The sequence below is a fragment of the Conger conger genome, chromosome 16 (assembly GCF_963514075.1).
Source record: "Conger conger chromosome 16, fConCon1.1, whole genome shotgun sequence".
Lineage (NCBI taxonomy): Eukaryota > Metazoa > Chordata > Actinopteri > Anguilliformes > Congridae > Conger > Conger conger.
Window position 1 is genome coordinate 8,131,414 of NC_083775.1, and position 21,026 is coordinate 8,152,439.

General features: G+C 38.1%; 4 protein-coding genes across 4 annotated transcripts; all 4 read left to right on the plus strand.

Moving 5' to 3' along the window:
* The first annotated feature begins 5,903 nt into the window (after positions 1 to 5,903).
* LOC133114361 (interferon a3-like) lies at positions 5,904 to 7,576 on the plus strand. Its single transcript, XM_061223667.1, has 5 exons — positions 5,904 to 6,056; positions 6,270 to 6,344; positions 6,740 to 6,892; positions 7,052 to 7,138; positions 7,487 to 7,576. Exons 1-5 carry the CDS (start codon positions 5,904 to 5,906, stop codon positions 7,574 to 7,576), a joined length of 558 nt encoding a protein of 185 aa, XP_061079651.1.
* Positions 7,577 to 10,700: 3,124 nt separating this feature from the next.
* Positions 10,701 to 12,387, plus strand: LOC133114344 (interferon a3-like). The gene is made up of 5 exons (XM_061223648.1): positions 10,701 to 10,853; positions 11,064 to 11,138; positions 11,530 to 11,684; positions 11,863 to 11,944; positions 12,298 to 12,387. Exons 1-5 carry the CDS (start codon positions 10,701 to 10,703, stop codon positions 12,385 to 12,387), a joined length of 555 nt encoding a protein of 184 aa, XP_061079632.1.
* Positions 12,388 to 15,009: 2,622 nt separating this feature from the next.
* LOC133114351 (interferon a3-like) lies at positions 15,010 to 16,697 on the plus strand. Its single transcript, XM_061223657.1, has 5 exons — positions 15,010 to 15,162; positions 15,376 to 15,450; positions 15,831 to 15,983; positions 16,168 to 16,254; positions 16,608 to 16,697. The coding sequence occupies exons 1-5, from the start codon at positions 15,010 to 15,012 to the stop codon at positions 16,695 to 16,697; spliced, it is 558 nt and encodes a 185-aa protein (XP_061079641.1).
* A 2,619-nt stretch (positions 16,698 to 19,316) lies between these two features.
* On the plus strand, positions 19,317 to 20,996 carry LOC133114360 (interferon a3-like). Its single transcript, XM_061223666.1, has 5 exons — positions 19,317 to 19,469; positions 19,683 to 19,757; positions 20,137 to 20,289; positions 20,467 to 20,553; positions 20,907 to 20,996. The coding sequence occupies exons 1-5, from the start codon at positions 19,317 to 19,319 to the stop codon at positions 20,994 to 20,996; spliced, it is 558 nt and encodes a 185-aa protein (XP_061079650.1).
* Positions 20,997 to 21,026: the final 30 nt, after the last annotated feature.

A 21,026-nucleotide genomic window follows, 5' to 3' on the forward strand; every position in this document is an offset into this window, starting at 1 on the left:
CACCACATCATTACATTACATTATCGGCATTTAGCAGACACTCTCATCCAGAGCGACGTACAGTTGATTAGACTAAGCAGGAGACAGTCCTCCCCTGGAGCAATGCAGGGTTAAGGGCCTTGCTCAAGGGCCCAACGGCTGTGCGGATCTTATTGTGGCTACACCGGGATTAGAGCCGCCAACCTTGCCTGTCCCAGTCATTTACCTTACCCACTACGCTAAAGGCCACCCCCATCATCTGCTCCCTTAGTTAATGCACACATTCCCCATGCAGTTTCAAACGTCTCCAGTTGCTGTAGACAGGCAAATAGACAGACAGAATGACAAGCGGCGTAGAAAAGTATTTTATTATGTATTTGACCCAGGTCTGATTGAAATCATAACACCCATCACTTAATTCTGAATGGCTGAGAAAATTTCAGTAGCAAGTATGCAGTCGTTGAAAAAGTACATAAATGCATTAAACGGGACATAAATTCATACTGAGGGTACACAAATGCCAACAGTTCTTTTCCCAAAAGGTTGTGCTCTCTCGACAGATTTTGCGTTATTTACACCAGTCAATCCATTGCATGAAACGACTGCCCCCTGGTGACCATTTTAATACATGACAAGCTTGGTCTTCAAAGTAATTCTTTACGGGACTTCACGCTACGTCACGGAAGCTGAGCCCGTGCAATTCTCACGGGGCAAAACATTAACAGATCTATTTTTTAGAAAACGTTAAATGAAGATTGCGTAGACATTTTTATGAAAGTTGTTTTGATTATATCATATCAAAAATGAAGGGCTGAACTTGCTGAAAGAGGCAAAGAGTTAAAGCTTCCAATGTCCAGAATATTTACACATACACGACGAGAGCCAAGCTTGTCCAGTTAAAGAGGCATTGTAGGTAATCAATTTCCATTTTGAAGTACAACTATTATCAAATGTATTATGATCATCGTGAGATTACAGAGGGGGGGAGCAGCACACCACGGTTCTGGCCCAGATTCTACAGAATAATGATAATGACAATGATAATGATAATGATAATGATAATGATAATGATAATGATAATAATATTAATGATAATAATAATAATAATAGTAATAATTCATATATTCATCTCCGTGTAATTCTCATTATCCTTCTAAAACATATTTTTGAAGCTCATGAAAACACCAAATCTAATAAGCAATTTCTGCGGCTACTCCAACAACAGTTTAATTGTTACAATTGAATGACAAGAAAAAAAACGTTATTAATGACGAGTTAGACACTAACGTAAGGAGAAGTGGTTTTCCCAGACGTCCGGCTGTATAGGTTATCAAATTCCATTCATACCTTAAAAGCGAAAACAGGGTATGCAAGACCTGAAACCTCGAGGGAACTTCTACCTGCTGCAATTTCACTTTTTGAACATCATTCATGGAGTCTGTTTATCAACCGGCGCGATGTGGAAGAAGGGCTCAGAAAACATCAAGACTCGAGAGGAGCAAGCAAGACACAGGTCGCTTACCTGGAATATTATCGTATCGCCTCCGTTCGGCTCGGATCTTCGCTCAAACACAAAGCAACTCCACTTCGCTCGGCGCCGCCGTTGGTTTCCCTAAACGAAAGCACAATGATGCACCTAAAGGTCGTTGGGATGTACTGCACTCTGACGCTATTGAGCTGGAGCTTTGCTCAAGGGTGTACCTGGATGCAGCCTCGAGAAAAAGGCTCTCAAAGCAATTTCAAAGTGGTCAGCTATCACTCCATACAACTGCTTGAACAGATGGTAAGTCTCGATTAAAAAATATTCATGACAGACTTACAATATCAAGACATTACACAAAACTTCTCGACAAGATAACCTTATTTTTGGAATATTGTCCTGTGTTCATGGACCTTTTTTCGTGTTAACATGTAAACGTATTATCTTCTCGCCCATAATTGTAATGTCCCATTGCTGTTTCTGAAATTATACATGTTGTCTTCTGAAGGGCGATGCAAATACACAACGAAAAACCAGTGCTCAAATCCTGAACAGGCTCTACGAACATGCTGAAAATATGCAGGTATTGTTTTAAGATTATATGATTACGTTCACTTTTTTAAATCTTTTTTGTATGTCTGCATCAAACTATTCTGAATCCTGTGCGAATTTCTCATGAGGGCTTTTCAATCTGTCATGCCATGTCCAGCACTGACATTACATGACATGTTTCTGTATATAGGCCTAATTTATGCATTCATAACATTTTCATTTCTATTTATTTTAAAATGTGGACGTATTTACGAAATTGATTTCATTTAAACATGTATCGTTTTTAGTTCTAAGTAACATGAAAACGAAAAAAAAAAACTGATGATCTGAAAAGCCTACGCTCAGAATCACGTTTAAATAGCAATATTCCCGAATCTCACATTGAACTAAATGCCAACACGATTTCTCTTGTACAGGCTGAAGAACGCGTCTTCTTCATCCACGAAGTCATAAACCATATAAAAGAGCTCTTTATTAATGGCAAATGTGACACTGTTACTTGGGACCAAAAAAACTTTCAGATGTTCCAACTCAACCTCGATCGTCAGGCTTCGGAGCTGAAACAATGCGTAAGTCAAAACTTTACATCTTCTTTTCAGAATAGGCCTACCGGACACGATAAAGAGTATCGCTCATAATCGGCGTAAATTATGTATACTTTTCAATTAAACATTCAAATAACAGTGACTCAACAAGTTTTCCTGATTTTTATATGTATATATACATATATATATTTGTTTTTTTGGCTGCACAGATAAGGACACTCAAGTCCCGGGGATCTCACGCAAGTTCGTTTAAGAAAATAAAAACATATTTCAAGAGAATGCTCCTGGAAAGCAAGGTAAGAATGACGATACAAATCCGTTTTCAATAACATTAAACCAACAATTTGCACTCAATATTAACTGGATTGCTCATTTATTTGTTTGTTGATTCATTGCTTGATAAGATTGCCATGTTGCCAGTTCCCTGACTAAACATATGCATTTAAAACTGGAATTTTCTGTTGTGTACAAAACTTATAGTTCACACTGTTCCATGATGCCAGTTCCAGGTTTCTATCTAGACCCTGATGCAGATACATGGTTTTATGGGGTGAACACAGATACTGCTCAATCCCTATGTTACAGATGTAGGCCCAATTAAACATGATCACATATGTTAGTCTGAATGAACACGTTCTTTTGTTCGCAGAACTACAGCACTGATGACTGGGAGGCAGTCAGAACCGAAGTCCTCACACATTTACGAAGACTTGATATCCTGGCCAGCATGGAAAAATAGTCCTGGAGGCAAAGACATTGATTTACAGAAAGCGTAAAAGAACCAATGGACACTCCCAGCACTGCAACATAGGCGCAAAAAGGATTGCGCGTTTCTGTATAACTGTTAAACATATCCTGTGTTGCATCAAATATATGTATTCATGAAATTTCTATTTATTTATGAATGTGGACTTATTTATACAAATGTTTTAACTTAATTTTCTATGTATTTATACATGTGTACTTATTTATTTAAATGTTTTAATTTATTTTCTATTTATTTATGAATATGGACTTATTTATGTAGATGTCTTACTTTAAACATGCACCAATTTTTAATGGTACTGAAAGAAAAAAGGAAACAAGGCCTGATATTGTGAATGTAATACTAACAAGAAGACAAAAGTGTTATTTTTGAAATGTTTATGCAATTTAATAAAATGTTTATATTCTGAGAATTCTAGCTGTTTTACATTTTATAAAGATGTCACAATTTGCATGTATTTCAGGGTTGTGGTTTCGTCGCACAAAAATGTTAAGTCTGTTCTGGGGCCCTCCATGTAGTGTATATAGCCAAGTCTTTACTCTCAGTGCTGTGATGTCACTGCTAATGATGTCACTGGTGATGTCGACAGGTAACCCTGTACAGCAGGGATGCTCAAATGTGGGCCTCAAGGCCAGTAGTACTGCTGATAACAAGGCTGCTGCCACTGACTGATTAATGCCAGCAACTGGCCAGAGATTTAACTCACCTGCTGTCCCAGGTGTCTGGCACTGACTGATTAATGCCAGCAACTGGCCAGAGATTTAATTCACCTGTTGTCCCAGGTGTCTGTTAGGAGGACTAGAACCCCCCCACATATTTTAATCTTAGCTCAAGCTTTTCCCATATTCACCTGAGCTGATGCATTTAACAGCCATTGTAACCATAAACCAGAAAGATATAACCATTTAAAGGCCTACAGGTATTATGTAAACACATCATACACACAAATCTTAGAGACCCCTCAAACGGTCCACACCGGACTCCTCGACGTAGCATTTCACCACAACACGGCACGATAATATGAATGGCTGCATGCTGAGGAAATTCCCAAGGAGCACCCAAGGAATTCCATCAGGAATTCAACCAGAAATTCCAAATTGTGACAAAGGATGATCTTACCTGGCTTTGCCTGAAAGAAAACAAAAGTTGAATTTGGTTGTTTGGAGAAAGTGGGAGGAAGCCATCATAAACTGCCAGCCCACAACGCCTGTGGCTAACGGTTAAACATGGCGGTAGACCTGTGATGGCATAGGCTGTCCCCATATTCCAGGATTATAATGTCCCCAAACTCAATGATTATAATGTCCCCATATTTCAGGATTATAATGTCCCCATATTTCAGGATTATTTCAAGAACAGTGTCATGAACACCAGGATTAAATCAAGGCCTTCCCCGGAAACCACAATTACCAGATCGAAACATAATTGGAAAAAACAGCTGATTCTCAAGGCTGGTTGTCTGTAATTTTGTCTCATATTAATCTTTGAATCACAAATCCAAATGTCTTAAGTATATAAATAAAGCAAGCATACTATTTCACTCAACCCTTCCCATGTCTTTCATCTTCTTTGTGTAGATCTCTTGAGGCAGAGCTTCAGTTATCAGGACTTTTGTTACATTTGAGCTCAGAGGCGACCCCGCTGTTCAGTGGGTACTTTTATATCCTTTCTTTTCTTTTCATTACATTTACTACAAAATGTACCATAAATACACCAGCTAATTTATTTTGATTCAAAATATACCTGTCCCATATACGGTGTCATTCCCATCACAACAGCAACAATGTTTGTAAATAAAGTTTTTACAATGCTTGAAAACAGTTACTTGTCTATCAAATGCAGATACAGTCAAGCACATGTCTGATGAGGAGAGAGATTCCTGAAGTGAAGACCTGAAAGTCATGTCCTGTCATTTCGAATTTAATTCAATTGAGAAATAAATTCCAAAAGTTACTGAATTGCTTACTGAACCTACAGTATATGTCTGATCTCATACGTATATCGTAAATAGTGTGGCACACCAACCCATAAAAAACATAAACATATTCATTTATTTTTTTCAAAAATATTAATGTCGCCAATAGTGTGCGTGGAAGGTAGGCTAAATAAAATAAAAAATCGCCAGATCTAATAAGCCATTTCTGCTGCTGCTCTTACCGCAGTTTACTTGTAATCAATATAATAGTCAGAAAAAACAACAAATTAATGACGCTTTAGAAACTCCAACGTCAGGACAAATGGTTTTCAAGACGTCCGATCTTTCGTCCGGCTGTAGAGGTTATGACATTCCATTCATACCTTAAAAGCGAAAAACAGGTAATCAAGACCTGAAACCGCCAGGGAACTTCTACCTGCTGCAATTTCACTTTTTGAACATCATTCATGGAGGCCGTTTATCAACCGGCGCGATGTGGAAGAAGGGCTCAGAAAACATCAAGACTCGAGAGGAGCAAGCAAGACACAGATCGCTTACCTGGATTATTATCGTATCGCCTCGGTTCGGCTCGGATCTTCGCTCAAACACAAAGCAACTCCACTTCACTCGGCGCCGCCGTTGGTTTCCCTAAACGAAAGCACAATAATGCACCTAAAGGTCGTTTGGATGTACTGCACTCTGACGCTCTTGAGCTGGAGCTTTGCTCAAGGGTGCACCTGGATGCAGCCTCGAGAAAAAGGCTCTCAAAGCAATTTCAAAGTGGTCAGCTATCACTCCATACAACTGCTTGAACAGATGGTAAGTATCGATTAAAAATTATTCAAGACAGACTTACAATATCAAGACATTAGACAAAACTTCTCGACAAGAGGAACCTTATTTTGGGAATATTGTCCTGTGTTCATGGACCTTTTTTCGGGGGGAGTGTTAACATGTAAACATATTATCTTCTCGCCCATAATTGTAGTGTCCCATTGCTGTTTCTGAGATAACACATGTTTTCTTCTGAAGGGCGATGGAAATACACAACGAAAAACCAGTGCTCAAGTCCTGAACAGGCTCTACGAACATTCTGAAAATATGCAGGTATTGTTTTAAGATTATTTGATTATATTAACATTTTTAAATCTCTTTTGTATGTTTGCATCAAACAATTATGAATCCGGTTAGAATTTTTCCTGACGGCTTTTCAAGAGCACATCTGTCATGCCATGTCCAACACTGACATTACATGACATGTTTCTGTGTACAGGCCTAATTTAAGCATTCATAACATTTGAATTTCTATTCATTGAAAAATGTGGACGTATTTACGAAATTGATTTCATTTAAACATGTATCTTTTTTATTTCTAAGTAACAGGAAAATGGGGGGGGGGGGGAAATGATGATCTGAGAAGCACACGCTCAGAATCACGTTTAAATAGCGATATTCCCGAACCTCACATTGAATTAAATGCCAACACGATTTCTCCTGTACAGGCTGAAGAACGCGTCTTCTTCATCCACGAAGTCATAAACAATATAAAAGAGCTCTTTATCAATGGCAAATGTGACACTGTTACTTGGGACAAAAAAAACTTTCAGATGTTCCAACTCAACCTCGATCGTCAGGCTTCGGAGCTGAAACAATGCGTAAGTCAAAACTTTACATCTTCTTTTCAGAATAGGCCTACAGGATACGATAAAGAGTACCGCTGATAATCGGCGTAAATTATGTATAGTTGTCAATTAAACATTTAAATTACAGTGACTCATCAGGTCTTTTTTTTTTTTTTTTTTTTGTCTGCACAGATCAGGATACTCAAGTCCCGGGCATCTCACGCAAGTTCGTTTAAGAAAATAAAAACATATTTCAAGAGAATGCTCCTGGAAAGCAAGGTAAGAATGACGATACAAATCCGTTTTCAATAACATTAAACCAACAATTTGCACTCAATATTAACTGGATGGCTCATTTATTTGTTTGTTTATTGATTCATTGCTTGATAAGATTGCCATGTCGCCAGTTCCCTGACTAAACATATCCGTTTAAAACTGGAATTTTCTGTTGTGTACAAAACTTATAGTTCAAACTGTTCCATGAAGCCAGTTCCAGGTTTGTATCTTGACCCTGATGCAGATTATGGGGTGAACACAGATACTGCTCACTCCCTATGTTAAAGATGTAGGCCCAATTAAACATGATCAAAAATATTATTCTGATTGAACACGTTATTTTGTTCGCAGAACTACAGCACTGATGACTGGGAGGCAGTCAGAGCCGAAGTCCTCACACATTTACGAAGACTTGATATCCTGGCCAGCTTGGAAAAATAGTCCTGGAGGCAAAGACATTGATTTACAGAAAGCGTAAAAGAACCAATGGACACTCCCAGCACTGCAACATAGGCGCAAAAAGGATTGCGCGTTTGTGTATAACTGTTAAACATATCCTGTGTTGCATCTAATATATGTATTCATGAAATTTCTATTTATTTATGAATCTGGACTTATTTATACAAATGTTTTAACTTAATTTTTTATGTATTTATACATGTGTACTTATTTATTTACATGTTTTAATTTATTTTCTATTTATTTATGAATATGAACTTATTTATGTAGATGTCTTACTTTAAACATGCACCAATTTTTAATGGTACTGAAAGAAAAAAGGAAACAAGGCCTGATATTGTGAATGTAATACGAACAAGAAAACAGAAGTGTTATTTTTGAAATGTTTATGCAATTTAATAAAATGTTTATAGTCTGAGATTTCTCGCTGTTTTACATTTTATGAAGAGGTCACAATTTGCATGTATTTCAGGGTTGAGGTTTTGTCGCACAAAAATGTTAAGTCTGTTCTGGGGCCCTCCATGTAGTGTATATAGCCAAGTCTTTACTCTCAGTGCTGTGATGTCACTGCTAATGATGTCACTGGTGATGTCGACAGGTAACCCTGTACAGCAGGGATGCTCAAATGTGGGCCTCAAGGCCAGTAGTACTGCTGGTAACAAGGCTGCTGCCACTGACTGATTAATGCCAGCAACTGGCCAGAGATTAAAACTCACCTGTTGTCCCAGGTGTCTGTTAGGGGGACTAGAACCCCCCACATATTTTAATCTTTTCTCAAGCTTTTCACATATTCACCTGAGCTGATGCATTTAACAGCCATTGTAACCATAAACCAGAAAGATATAACCATTTTAAGGCCTAAAGGTATTATGTAAACACATCATACACATGAACCTTAGAGACCCCTCAAAAGGTCCACACCGGACTACAGGAGAGCACATCCTCTCCTCGACGTAGCATTCCACCACAACTCGGCACGATACTATGAATGGCTGCATGCTGAGGAAATTCCCAGGGAGCACCCAAGGAATTCCATCAGGAATTCAACCAGAAATTCCAAATTGTGACAAAGGATGATCTTACCTGGCTTTGCCTGAAAGAAAACAAAAGTTGAATTTGGTTGTTTGGAGAAAGTGGGAGGAAGCCATCATAAACTGCCAGCCCACAACGCCTGTGGCTAAAGGTTAAACATGGCGGTAGACCTGTGATGGCATAGGCTGTCCCCATATTCCAGGATTATAATGTCCCCAAACTCAATGATTATAATGTCCCCATATTCCAGGATTATTTCAAGAACAGTGTCATGAACACCAGGATTAAATCAAGGCCTTCCCCGGAAACCACAATTACCAGATCGAAACATAATTGGAAAAAACAGCTGATTCTCAAGGCTGGTTGTCTGTAATTTTGTCTCATCGTCATCTTTGAATCACATATCCAAATGTCTTAAGTATATAAATCAAGCAAGTATACTATTTCACTCAACCCTTCCCATGTCTTTCATCATCTTTGTGTAGATCTCTTGAGGCAGAGCTTCAGTTATCAGGACTTTTGTTACATTTGGGCTCAGAGGCGACCCTGCTGGTCAGTGGGTACTTTTATATCCTTCCTTTTCTTTTCATTACATTTACTACAAAATGTACCATAAATACACCAGTTAATTGATTTTGATACAAAATATACCTGTCCCATATATGGTGTCATTCCCATCACAACAGCAACAATGTTTGTAAATGAAGGTTTTTCGATGCTTGAAAAAGTTACTTGTCTGTCATGGAAAAATGCAGATACAGTCAAGCACATGTCTGATGAGGACAGAGATTCCTGATATATATATATTTAATTATTTATTTTTCTCAAAAAAATTCATGTCGACGATAGTTTGCGCGGGAGGTAAATAAATTTAAAAAAAAACGCCAGATCTAATGAGCAATGTCTGCTGCTTCTCTTACCGCAGTTTACTTGTAATCAATAAAATGGTCAGAAAAAACAACATATTAATGACGCTTTAATCAATGATTATAATGTCCCCATATTTCAGGATTATTTCAAGAACAGTGTCATGAACACCAGGATTAAATCAAAGCCTTCCCCGGAAACCACAATTACCAGATAGAAACATAACTGGAAAAAACTGCCGATTCTCAAGGCTGGTTGTCTGTACTCTTGTCTCATATCCATCTTTGAACGAAAAATTCAAATGTTATAAGTATATTAATCAAGCAAGTATTTTAGTAGTAATTTATTTTGCTACAAAATATACCTGTCCCATATATGGTGTCATTCCCATCACAACAGCAACAATGTTTGTAAATAAAGTTTTTACAATGCTTGAAAAAAGTTACTTGTCTATCATGGAAAAATGCAGATACAGTCAAGCACATGATTGATGAGGACAGAGATTCCTCAAGTGATGAACTGAAAGTCATGTCCTGTCATTTCGAATTCAATTCAATTGAGAAATAAATTCCAAAAGTTACTGAATTGCTTACTGAACCTACAGTATATGTCTGATCTCATACGTATATTATATATAGTGTGGCACACCACCCCATAAAAAATATAAACATATGTATTTATTTTTTCCAAAAATATTCATGTCGCCAATAGTTTGCGCGGGAGGTAAATAAAATTTAAAAAAACGCCAGATCTAATGAGCAATGTCTGCTGCTACTCTTACCGCAGTTTACTTGTAATCAATAAAATGGTCAGAAAAAACAACATATTAATGACGCTTTAGAAACTCCAAAGTCAGGACAAATGGTTTTCAAGACGTCCGATCTTTCGTCCGACTGTATAGGTTATCAAATCCCACTCATACCGTAAAAGCGAAATACCAGGTAATCAAGACCTGAAACCGCCAGGGAACTTCTACCTGCTGCAATTTCACTTTTTGAACATCACTCATGGAGGCCGTTTATGAACCGGCGCGATGTGGAAGAAGGGCTCAGAAAACGTCAAGACTCGAGAGGAGCAAGCAAGACACAGATCGCTTACCTGGATTATTATCGTATCGCCTCGGTTTCGGCTCGGATCTTCGCTCAAACACAAAGCAACTCCAGTTCGCTCGGCGCCGCCGTTGGTTTCCCTAAACGAAAGCACAATAATGCACCTAAAGGCCGTTGGGATGTACTGCACTCTGACGCTCTTGAGCTGGAGCTTTGCTCAAGGGTGCACCTGGATGCAACCTCGAGAAAAAGGCTCTCAAAGCAATTTCAAAGTGATCAGCTATCACTCCATACAACTGCTTGAACAGATGGTAAGTATCGATTCAAAATTATTCATGACAGACTTACAATATCAAGACATTAGACAAAACTTCTCGACAAGAAGAACCTTATTTTTTTCATATTGTCCTGTGTTCATGAACCTTTTTTCGGGCGGAGTGTTAACATATAAACATAGTATCTTCTCGCCCATTGTAATGTCCCATTGCTGTTTCTGAGATTACACATGTTTTCTTCTGAAGGGCGACGGAAATACACAACGAAAAACCAGTGCTCAGGTCCTGAACAGGCTCTACGAACATTCTGAAAATATGCAGGTATTGTTTTAAGATTATATGATTATATTCACTTTTTTAAATCTCTTTTGTATGTTTGCATCAAACTATTCTGAATCCGGTTCGCATTTCTCCTGACGGCTTTTCAAGAGCACATCTGTCATGCCATGTCCAACACTGACATTACATGACATGTTTCTGTACACAGGCCTAATTTAAGCATTCATGACATTTGAATTTCTATTTATTCAAAAATGTGGACGTATTTACGAAATTGATTTCATTTCAACGTGTATCTTTTTTAGTTTTAAGTAACATGAAAACGAAAAAAAAAACTGATGATCTGAAAAGCCTACGCTCAGAATCACGTTTAAATAGCAATATTCCCGTATCTCACATTGAACTAAATGCCAACACGATTTCTCCTGTACAGGCTGAAGAACGCGTCTTCTTCATCCACGAAGTCATAAACAATATAAAAGAGCTCTTTATTAATGGCAAATGTGACTCTGTTACTTGGGACCAAAAAAACTTTCAGATGTTCCAACTCAACCTCGATCGTCAGGCTTCGGAGCTGACAATGCGTAAGTCAAAACTTTACATCTACTTTTCAGAATAGGCCTACCGGACACGATAAAGAGTATCGCTCATAATCGACGTAAATTATGTATACGTTTCAATTAAAAATTCAAATAACAGTGACTCAACAGGTTTTCCTGATTTTTATATGTATATATATATTTGTTTTTTTGGCTGCACAGATAAGGACACTCAAGTCCCGGGGATCTCACGCAAGTTCGTTTAAGAAAATAAAAACATATTTCAAGAGAATGCTCCTGGAAAGCAAGGTAAGAATGACGATACAAATCCGTTTTCAATAACATTAAACCAACAATTTGCACTCAATATTAACTGGATTGCTCATTTATTTGTTTGTTGATTCATTGCTTGATAAGATTGCCATGTTGCCAGTTCCCTGACTAAACATATGCATTTAAAACTGGAATTTTCTGTCGTGTACAAAACGTATAGTTCACACTGTTCCATGATGCCAGTTCCAGGTTTCTATCGTGACCCTGATGCAGATACATGGTTTTATGGGGTGAACACAGATACTGCTCAATCCCTATGTTACAGATGTAGGCCCAATTAAACATTATCACTTTTGTTAGTCTGAATGAACACGTTCTTTTGTTCGCAGAACTACAGCACTGATGACTGGGAGGCAGTCAGAGCCGAAGTCCTCACACATTTACGAAGACTTGATATCCTGGCCAGCATGGAAAAATAGTCCTGGAGGCAAAGACATTGATTTACAGAAAGCGTAAAAGAACCAATGGACACTCCCAGCACTGCAACATAGGCGCAAAAAGGATTGCGCGTTTCTGTATAACTGTTAAACATATCCTGTGTTGCATCAAATATATGTATTCATGAAATTTCTATTTATTTATGAATGTAGACTTATTTATACAAATGTTTTAACTTAATTTTCTATGTATTTATACATGTGTACTTATTTATTTACATGTTTTAATTTATTTTCTATTTATATATAAATATGAACTTATTTATGTAGATGTCTTACTTTAAACATGCACCAATTTTTAATGGTACTGAAAGAAAAAAGCAAACCAGGCCTGATATTGTGAATATAATACTAACAAGAACACAAAAGTGTTATTTTTGAAATATTTATGCAATTTAATAAAATGTTTCTATTCTGAGAATTCTCGCTGTTTTACATTTTATGAAGATGTCACAATTTGCATGTATTTAAGGGTTGTGGTTTCGTCGCACGAAAATGTTAAGTCTGTTCTGGGGCCCTCCATGTAGTGTATATAGCCAAGTCTTTACTCTCAGTGCTGTGATGTCACTGCTAATGATGTCACTGGTGATGTCGACAGGTAACCCTGTACAGCAGGGATGCTCAAATGTGGGCCTCAAGGCCAGTAGTACTGCTGGTAACAAGGCTGCTGCCACTGACTGATTAATGCCAGCAACTGGCCAGAGATTTAACTCACCTGCTGTCCCAGGTGTCTGCCACTGACTGATTAATGCCAGCAACTGGCCAGAGATTTAACTCACCTGTTGTCCCAGGTGTCTGTTAGGGGGACTAGAACCCCCCCACATATTTTAATCTTTGCTCAAGCTTTTCACATATTCACCTGAGCTGATGCATTTAACAGCCATTGTAACCATAAACCAGAAAGATATAACCATTTTAAGGCCTACAGGTATTATGTAAACACATCATACACATGATCCTTAGAGACCCCTCAAAAGTTCCACACCGGACTACAGGAGAGCACATCCCCTCTTCGACGTAGCATTCCACCACAACTCGGCACGATAATATGAATGGCTGCATGCTGAGGAAATTCCCAAGGAGCACCCAAGGAATTCCATCAGGAATTCAACCAGAAATTCCAAATTGTGACAAAGGATGATCTTACCTGGCTCTGCCTGAAAGAAAACAAAAGTTGAATTTGGTTGTTTGGAGAAAGTGGGAGGAAGCCATCATAAACTGCCTGCCCACAACGCCTGTGGCCCACAGTTAAACATGGCGGTAGACCTGTGATGGCATAGGCTGTCCCCATATTCCAGGATTATAATGTCCCCAAACTCAATGATTAAAATGTCCCCATATTTAAGGATTATAATGTCCCCATATTTCAGGATTATTTCAAGAACAGTGTCATGAACACCAGGATTAAATCAAGGCCTTCCCCGGAAACCACAATTACCAGATCGAAACATAATTGGAAAAAACAGCTGATTATCAAGGCTGGTTGTATGTAACTTTGTCTCATATTAATCTTTGAATCACAAAGCCAAATGTCTTAAGTATATAAATCAAGCAAGTATACTATTTCACTCAACCCTTCCCATGTCTTTCATCTTCTTTGTGTAGATCTCTTGAGGCAGAGCTTCAGTTATCAGGACTTTTGTTACATTTGGGCTCAGAGGCGACCCTGCAGGTCAGTGGGTACTTTTATATCCTTTCTTTTCTTTTCATTACATTTACTACTAAATGTACCATAAATACACCAGTTAATTTATTTTGATACAAAATATACCTGTCCCATATATGGTGTCATTCCCATCACAACAGCAACAATGTTTGTAAATAAAGTTTTTACAATGCTTGAAAACAGTTACTTGTCTATCATGGAAAAATGCAGATACAGTCAAGCACATGTCTGATGAGGACAGAGATTCCTCAAGTGATGAACTGAAAGTCATGTCCTGTCATTTCGAATTTAATTCAATTGAGAAATAAATTCCAAAAGTTACTGAATTGCTGACTGAACCTACAGTATATGTCTGATCTCAAACGTATATCATATATAGTGTGGCACACCACCCCATGAAAAATATAAACATATTTATTTATTTTTTCCAAAAATATTCATGTCGCCAATAGTTTGCGCGGGAGGTAAAAAAAAAAAAAAAAAACGCCAGATCTAATGAGCAATGTCTGCTGCTACTCTTACCGCAGTTTACTTGTAATCAATAAAATGGTCAGAAAAAAGAACATTTTAATGACGCTTTAGAAACTCCAAAGTCAGGACAAATGTCGTCCGATCTTTCGTCCGACTGTAAAGGTTATCAAATCCCATTCATACCGTAAAAGCGAAATACCAGGTAATCAAGACCTGAAACCGCCAGGGAACTTCTACCTGCTGCAATTTCACTTTTTGAACATCACTCATGGAGGCCGTTTATCAACCGGCGCGATGTGGAAGAAGGGCTCAGAAAACATCAAGACTCGAGAGGAGCAAGCAAGACACAGATCGCTTACCTGGATTATTATCGTATCGCCTCGGTTCGGCTCGGATCTTCGCTCAAACACAAAGCAACTCCACTTCGCTCGGCGCCGCCGTTGGTTTCCCTAAACGAAAGCACAATAATGCACCTAAAGGCCGTTGGGATGTACTGCACTCTGACGCTCTTGAGCTGGAGCTTTGCTCAAGGGTGCACCTGGATGCAGCCTCGAGAAAAAGGCTCTCAAAGCAATTTCAAAGTGATCAGCTATCACTCCATACAACTGCTTGAACAGATGGTAAGTATCGATTAAAAATTATTCATGACAGACTTACAATATCAAGACATTAGACAAAACTTCTCGACAAGAGGAACCTTATTTTGGGAATATTGTCCTGTGTTCATAGACCTTTTTTCGGGGGGAGTGTTAACATGTAAACATATTATCTTCTCGCCCATTATTGTAATGTCCCATTGCTGTTTCTGAAATTACACATGTTTTCTTCTGAAGGGCGATGGAAATACACAACGAAAAACCAGTGCTCAAATCCTGAACAGGCTATACGAACATGCAGAAAATATGCAGGTATTGTTTTAAGATTATATGATTATATTCACTTTTTAAAATCTGTTTTGTATGTCTGCCTCAAACTATTCTGAATCCTGTGCGAATTTCTCATGAGGGCTTTTCAATCGGGCATGCCATGTCCAGCACTGACATTACATGACATGTTTCTGTATATAGGCCTAATTTATGCATTCATAACATTTTAATTTCTATTTATTTTAAAATGTGGACGAATTTACGAAATAGATTGCATTTAAACATGTATCCTTTTTAGTTCCAAGTAAAAATGTATAAAAAAAACTGATGATCTGAGAAGGACACGGTCAGAATTACGTTTAAATAGCAATATTCCCGAATCTCACATTGAACTAAATGCCAACACGATTTCTCCTGTACAGGCTGAAGAACGCGTATTTTTCATCCACGAAGTCATAAACAATATAAAAGAGCTCTTTATTAATGGCAAATGTGACACTGTTACTTGGGACCAAAAAAACTTTCAGATGTTCCAACTCAACCTCGATCGTCAGGCCTCGGAGCTGAAACAATGCGTAAGTCGAAACTGTACATCTAATTTTCAGAATAGGCCAACAGGACATGATAAAGAGTACCGCTGATAATCGTCGTAAATTATGTAGAGTTGTCAATTAAACATTCAAATAACAGTGACTCAACAGGTATTCCTGATTTGTATATGTACATATATATACATATATATTTGTTTTGTCTGCACAGATCAGGATACTCAAGTCCCGGGCATCTCACGCAAGTTCGTTTAAGAAAATAAAAATATATTTCAAGAAAATGCTCCTGGAAAGCAAGGTAAGAATGACGATACAAATCCGTTTTCAATAACATTAAACCAACAATTTGCACTCAATATTAACTGGATTGCTCATTTATTTGTTTGTTGATTCATTGCTTGATAAGATTGCCATGTTGCCAGTTCCCTGACTAAACATATGCATTTAAAACTGGAATTTTCTGTCGTGTACAAAACTTATAGTTCACACTGTTCCATGATGCCAGTTCCAGGTTTCTATCGTGACCCTGATGCAGATACATGGTTTTATGGGGTGAACACAGATACTGCTCAATCCCTATGTTACAGATGTAGGCCCAATTAAACATGATCACATATGTTAGTCTGAATGAACACGTTCTTTTGTTCGCAGAACTACAGCACTGATGACTGGGAGGCAGTCAGAGCCGAAGTCCTCACACATTTACAAAGACTTGATATCCTGGCCAGCATGGAAAAATAGTCCTGGAGGCAAAGACATTGATTTACAGAAAGCGTAAAAGAACCAATGGACACTCCCAGCACTGCAACATAGGCGCAAAAAGGATTGCGCGTTTCTGTATAACTGTTAAACATATCCTGTGTTGCATCAAATATATGTATTCATGAAATTTCTATTTATTTATGAATGTAGACTTATTTATACAAATGTTTTAACTTAATTTTCTATGTATTTATACATGTGTACTTATTTATTTACATGTTTTAATTTATTTTCTATTTATATATAAATATGAACTTATTTATGTAGATGTCTTACTTTAAACATGCACCAATTTTTAATGGTACTGAAAGAAAAAAGCAAACCAGGCCTGATATTGTGAATATAATACTAACAAGAACACAAAAGTGTTATTTTTGAAATATTTATGCAATTTAATAAAATGTTTCTATTCTGAGAATTCTCGCTGTTTTACATTTTATGAAGATGTCACAATTTGCATGTATTTCAGGGTTGTGGTTTCGTCGCACGAAAATGTTAAGTCTGTTCTGGGGCCCTCCATGTAGTGTATATAGCCAAGTCTTTACTCTCAGTGCTGTGATGTCACTGCTAATGATGTCACTGGTGATGTCGACAGGTAACCCTGTACAGCAGGGATGCTCAAATGTGGGCCTCAAGGCCAGTAGTACTGCTGGTAACAAGGCTGCTGCCACTGACTGATTAATGCCAGCAACTGGCCAGAGATTTAACTCACCTGCTGTCCCAGGTGTCTGCCACTGACTGATTAATGCCAGCAACTGGCCAGAGATTTAACTCACCTGTTGTCCCAGGTGTCTGTTAGGGGGACTAGAACCCCCCCACATATTTTAATCTTTGCTCAAGCTTTTCACATATTCACCTGAGCTGATGCATTTAACAGCCATTGTAACCATAAACCAGAAAGATATAATTTAAAGGCCTACAGGTATTATGTAAACACATCATACACATGATCCTTAGAGACCCCTCAAAAGTTCCACACCGGACTACAGGAGAGCACATCCCCTCTTCGACGTAGCATTCCACCACAACTCGGCACGATAATATGAATGGCTGCATGCTGAGGAAATTCCCAAGGAGCACCCAAGGAATTCCATCAGGAATTCAACCAGAAATTCCAAATTGTGACAAAGGATGATCTTACCTGGCTCTGCCTGAAAGAAAACAAAAGTTGAATTTGGTTGTTTGGAGAAAGTGGGAGGAAGCCATCATAAACTGCCAGCCCACAACGCCTGTGGCCCACAGTTAAACATGGCGGTAGACCTGTGATGGCATAGGCTGTCCCCATATTCCAGGATTATAATGTCCCCAAACTCAATGATTATAATGTCCCCATATTTAAGGATTATAATGTCCCCATATTTCAGGATTATTTCAAGAACAGTGTCATGAACACCAGGATTAAATCAAGGCCTTCCCCGGAAACCACAATTACCAGATCGAAACATAATTGGAAAAAACAGCTGATTATCAAGGCTGGTTGTATGTAACTTTGTCTCATATTAATCTTTGAATCACAAAGCCAAATGTCTTAAGTATATAAATCAAGCAAGTATACTATTTCACTCAACCCTTCCCATGTCTTTCATCTTCTTTGTGTAGATCTCTTGAGGCAGAGCTTCAGTTATCAGGACTTTTGTTACATTTGGGCTCAGAGGCGACCCTGCAGGTCAGTGGGTACTTTTATATCCTTTCTTTTCTTTTCATTACATTTACTACTAAATGTACCATAAATACACCAGTTAATTTATTTTGATACAAAATATACCTGTCCCATATATGGTGTCATTCCCATCACAACAGCAACAATGTTTGTAAATAAAGTTTTTACAATGCTTGAAAACAGTTACTTGTCTATCATGGAAAAATGCAGATACAGTCAAGCACATGTCTGATGAGGACAGAGATTCCTGAAGTGATGAACTGAAAGTCATGTCCTGTCATTTCGAATTTAATTCAATTGAGAAATAAATTCCAAAAGTTACTGAATTGCTGACTGAACCTACAGTATATGTCTGATCTCAAACGTATATCATATATAGTGTGGCACACCACCCCATGAAAAATATAAACATATTTATTTATTTTTTCCAAAAATATTCATGTCGCCAATAGTTTGCGCGGGAGGTAAATAAAATAAAAAAAAACGCCAGATCTAATGAGCAATGTCTGCTGCTACTCTTACCGCAGTTTACTTGTAATCAATAAAATGGTCAGAAAAAAGAACATTTTAATGACGCTTTAGAAACTCCAAAGTCAGGACAAATGTCGTCCGATCTTTCGTCCGACTGTAAAGGTTATCAAATCCCATTCATACCGTAAAAGCGAAATACCAGGTAATCAAGACCTGAAACCGCCAGGGAACTTCTACCTGCTGCAATTTCACTTTTTGAACATCACTCATGGAGGCCGTTTATCAACCGGCGCGATGTGGAAGAAGGGCTCAGAAAACATCAAGACTCGAGAGGAGCAAGCAAGACACAGATCGCTTACCTGGATTATTATCGTATCGCCTCGGTTCGGCTCGGATCTTCGCTCAAACACAAAGCAACTCCACTTCGCTCGGCGCCGCCGTTGGTTTCCCTAAACGAAAGCACAATAATGCACCTAAAGGCCGTTGGGATGTACTGCACTCTGATGCTCTTGAGCTGGAGCTTTGCTCAAGGGTGCACCTGGATGCAGCCTCGAGAAAAAGGCTCTCAAAGCAATTTCAAAGTGATCAGCTATCACTCCATACAACTGCTTGAACAGATGGTAAGTATCGATTAAAAATTATTCATGACAGACTTACAATATCAAGACATTAGACAAAACTTCTCGACAAGAGGAACCTTATTTTGGGAATATTGTCCTGTGTTCATGGACCTTTTTTCGGGGGGAGTGTTAACATGTAAACATATTATCCTCTCAGCCTTTATTGTAATGTCCCATTGCTGTTTCTGAGATTATACATGTTGTCTTCTGAAGGGCGATGGAAATACACAACGAAAAACCAGTGCTCAAATCCTGAACAGGCTATACGAACATGCAGAAAATATGCAGGTATTGTTTTAAGATTATATGATTATATTCACTTTTTAAAATCTCTTTTGTATGTCTGCATCAAACTATTCTGAATCCTGTGCGAATTTCTCATGAGGGCTTTTCAATCTGTCATGCCATGTCCAGCACTGACATTACATGACATGTTTCTGTATACAGGCCTAATTTATGCATTCATAACATTTTCATTTCTATTTATTTTAAAATGTGGACGAATTTACGAAATTGATTGCATTTAAACATGTATCCTTTTTAGTTCCAAGAAAAAATATAGAAAAAAAATGATGATCTGAGAAGCACACGCTCAGAATTACGTTTAAATAGCAATATTCCTGAATCTCACATTGAACTAAATGCCAACACGATTTCTCCTGTACAGGCTGAAGAACGCGTATTTTTCATCCACGAAGTCATAAACAATATAAAAGAGCTCTTTATTAATGGAAAATGTGACACTGTTACTTGGGACAAAAAAAACTTTCAGATGTTCCAACTCAACCTCGATCGTCAGGCTTCGGAGCTGAAACAATGCGTAAGTCGAAACTGTACATCTAATTTTCAGAATAGGCCAACAGGACACGATAAAGAGTACCGCTGATAATCGGCGTAAATTATGTATAGTTGTCAATTAAACATTCAAATAACAGTGACTCAACAGGTTTTCCTGATTTTTATATCCATATATATATTTGTTTTTTTGGCTGCACAGATAAGGACACTCAAGTCCCGGGGATCTCACGCAAGTTCGTTTAAGAAAATAAAAACATATTTCAAGAGAATGCTCCTGGAAAGCAAGGTAAGAATGACGATACAAATCCGTTTTCAATAACATTAAACCAACAATTTGCACTCAATATTAACTGGATTGCTCATTTATTTGTTTGTTGATTCATTGCTTGATAAGATTGCCATGTTGCCAGTTCCCTGACTAAACATATGCATTTAAAACTGGAATTTTCTGTTGTGTACAAAACTTATAGTTCACACTGTTCCATGATGCCAGTTCCAGGTTTCTATCTAGACCCTGATGCAGATACATGGTTTTATGGGGTGAACACAGATACTGCTCAATCCCTATGTTACAGATGTAGGCCCAATTAAACATGATCACATATGTTAGTCTGAATGAACACGTTCTTTTGTTCGCAGAACTACAGCACTGATGACTGGGAGGCAGTCAGAGCCGAAGTCCTCACACATTTACGAAGACTTGATATCATGGCCAGCATGGAAAAATAGTCCTGGAGGCAAAGACATTGATTTACAGAA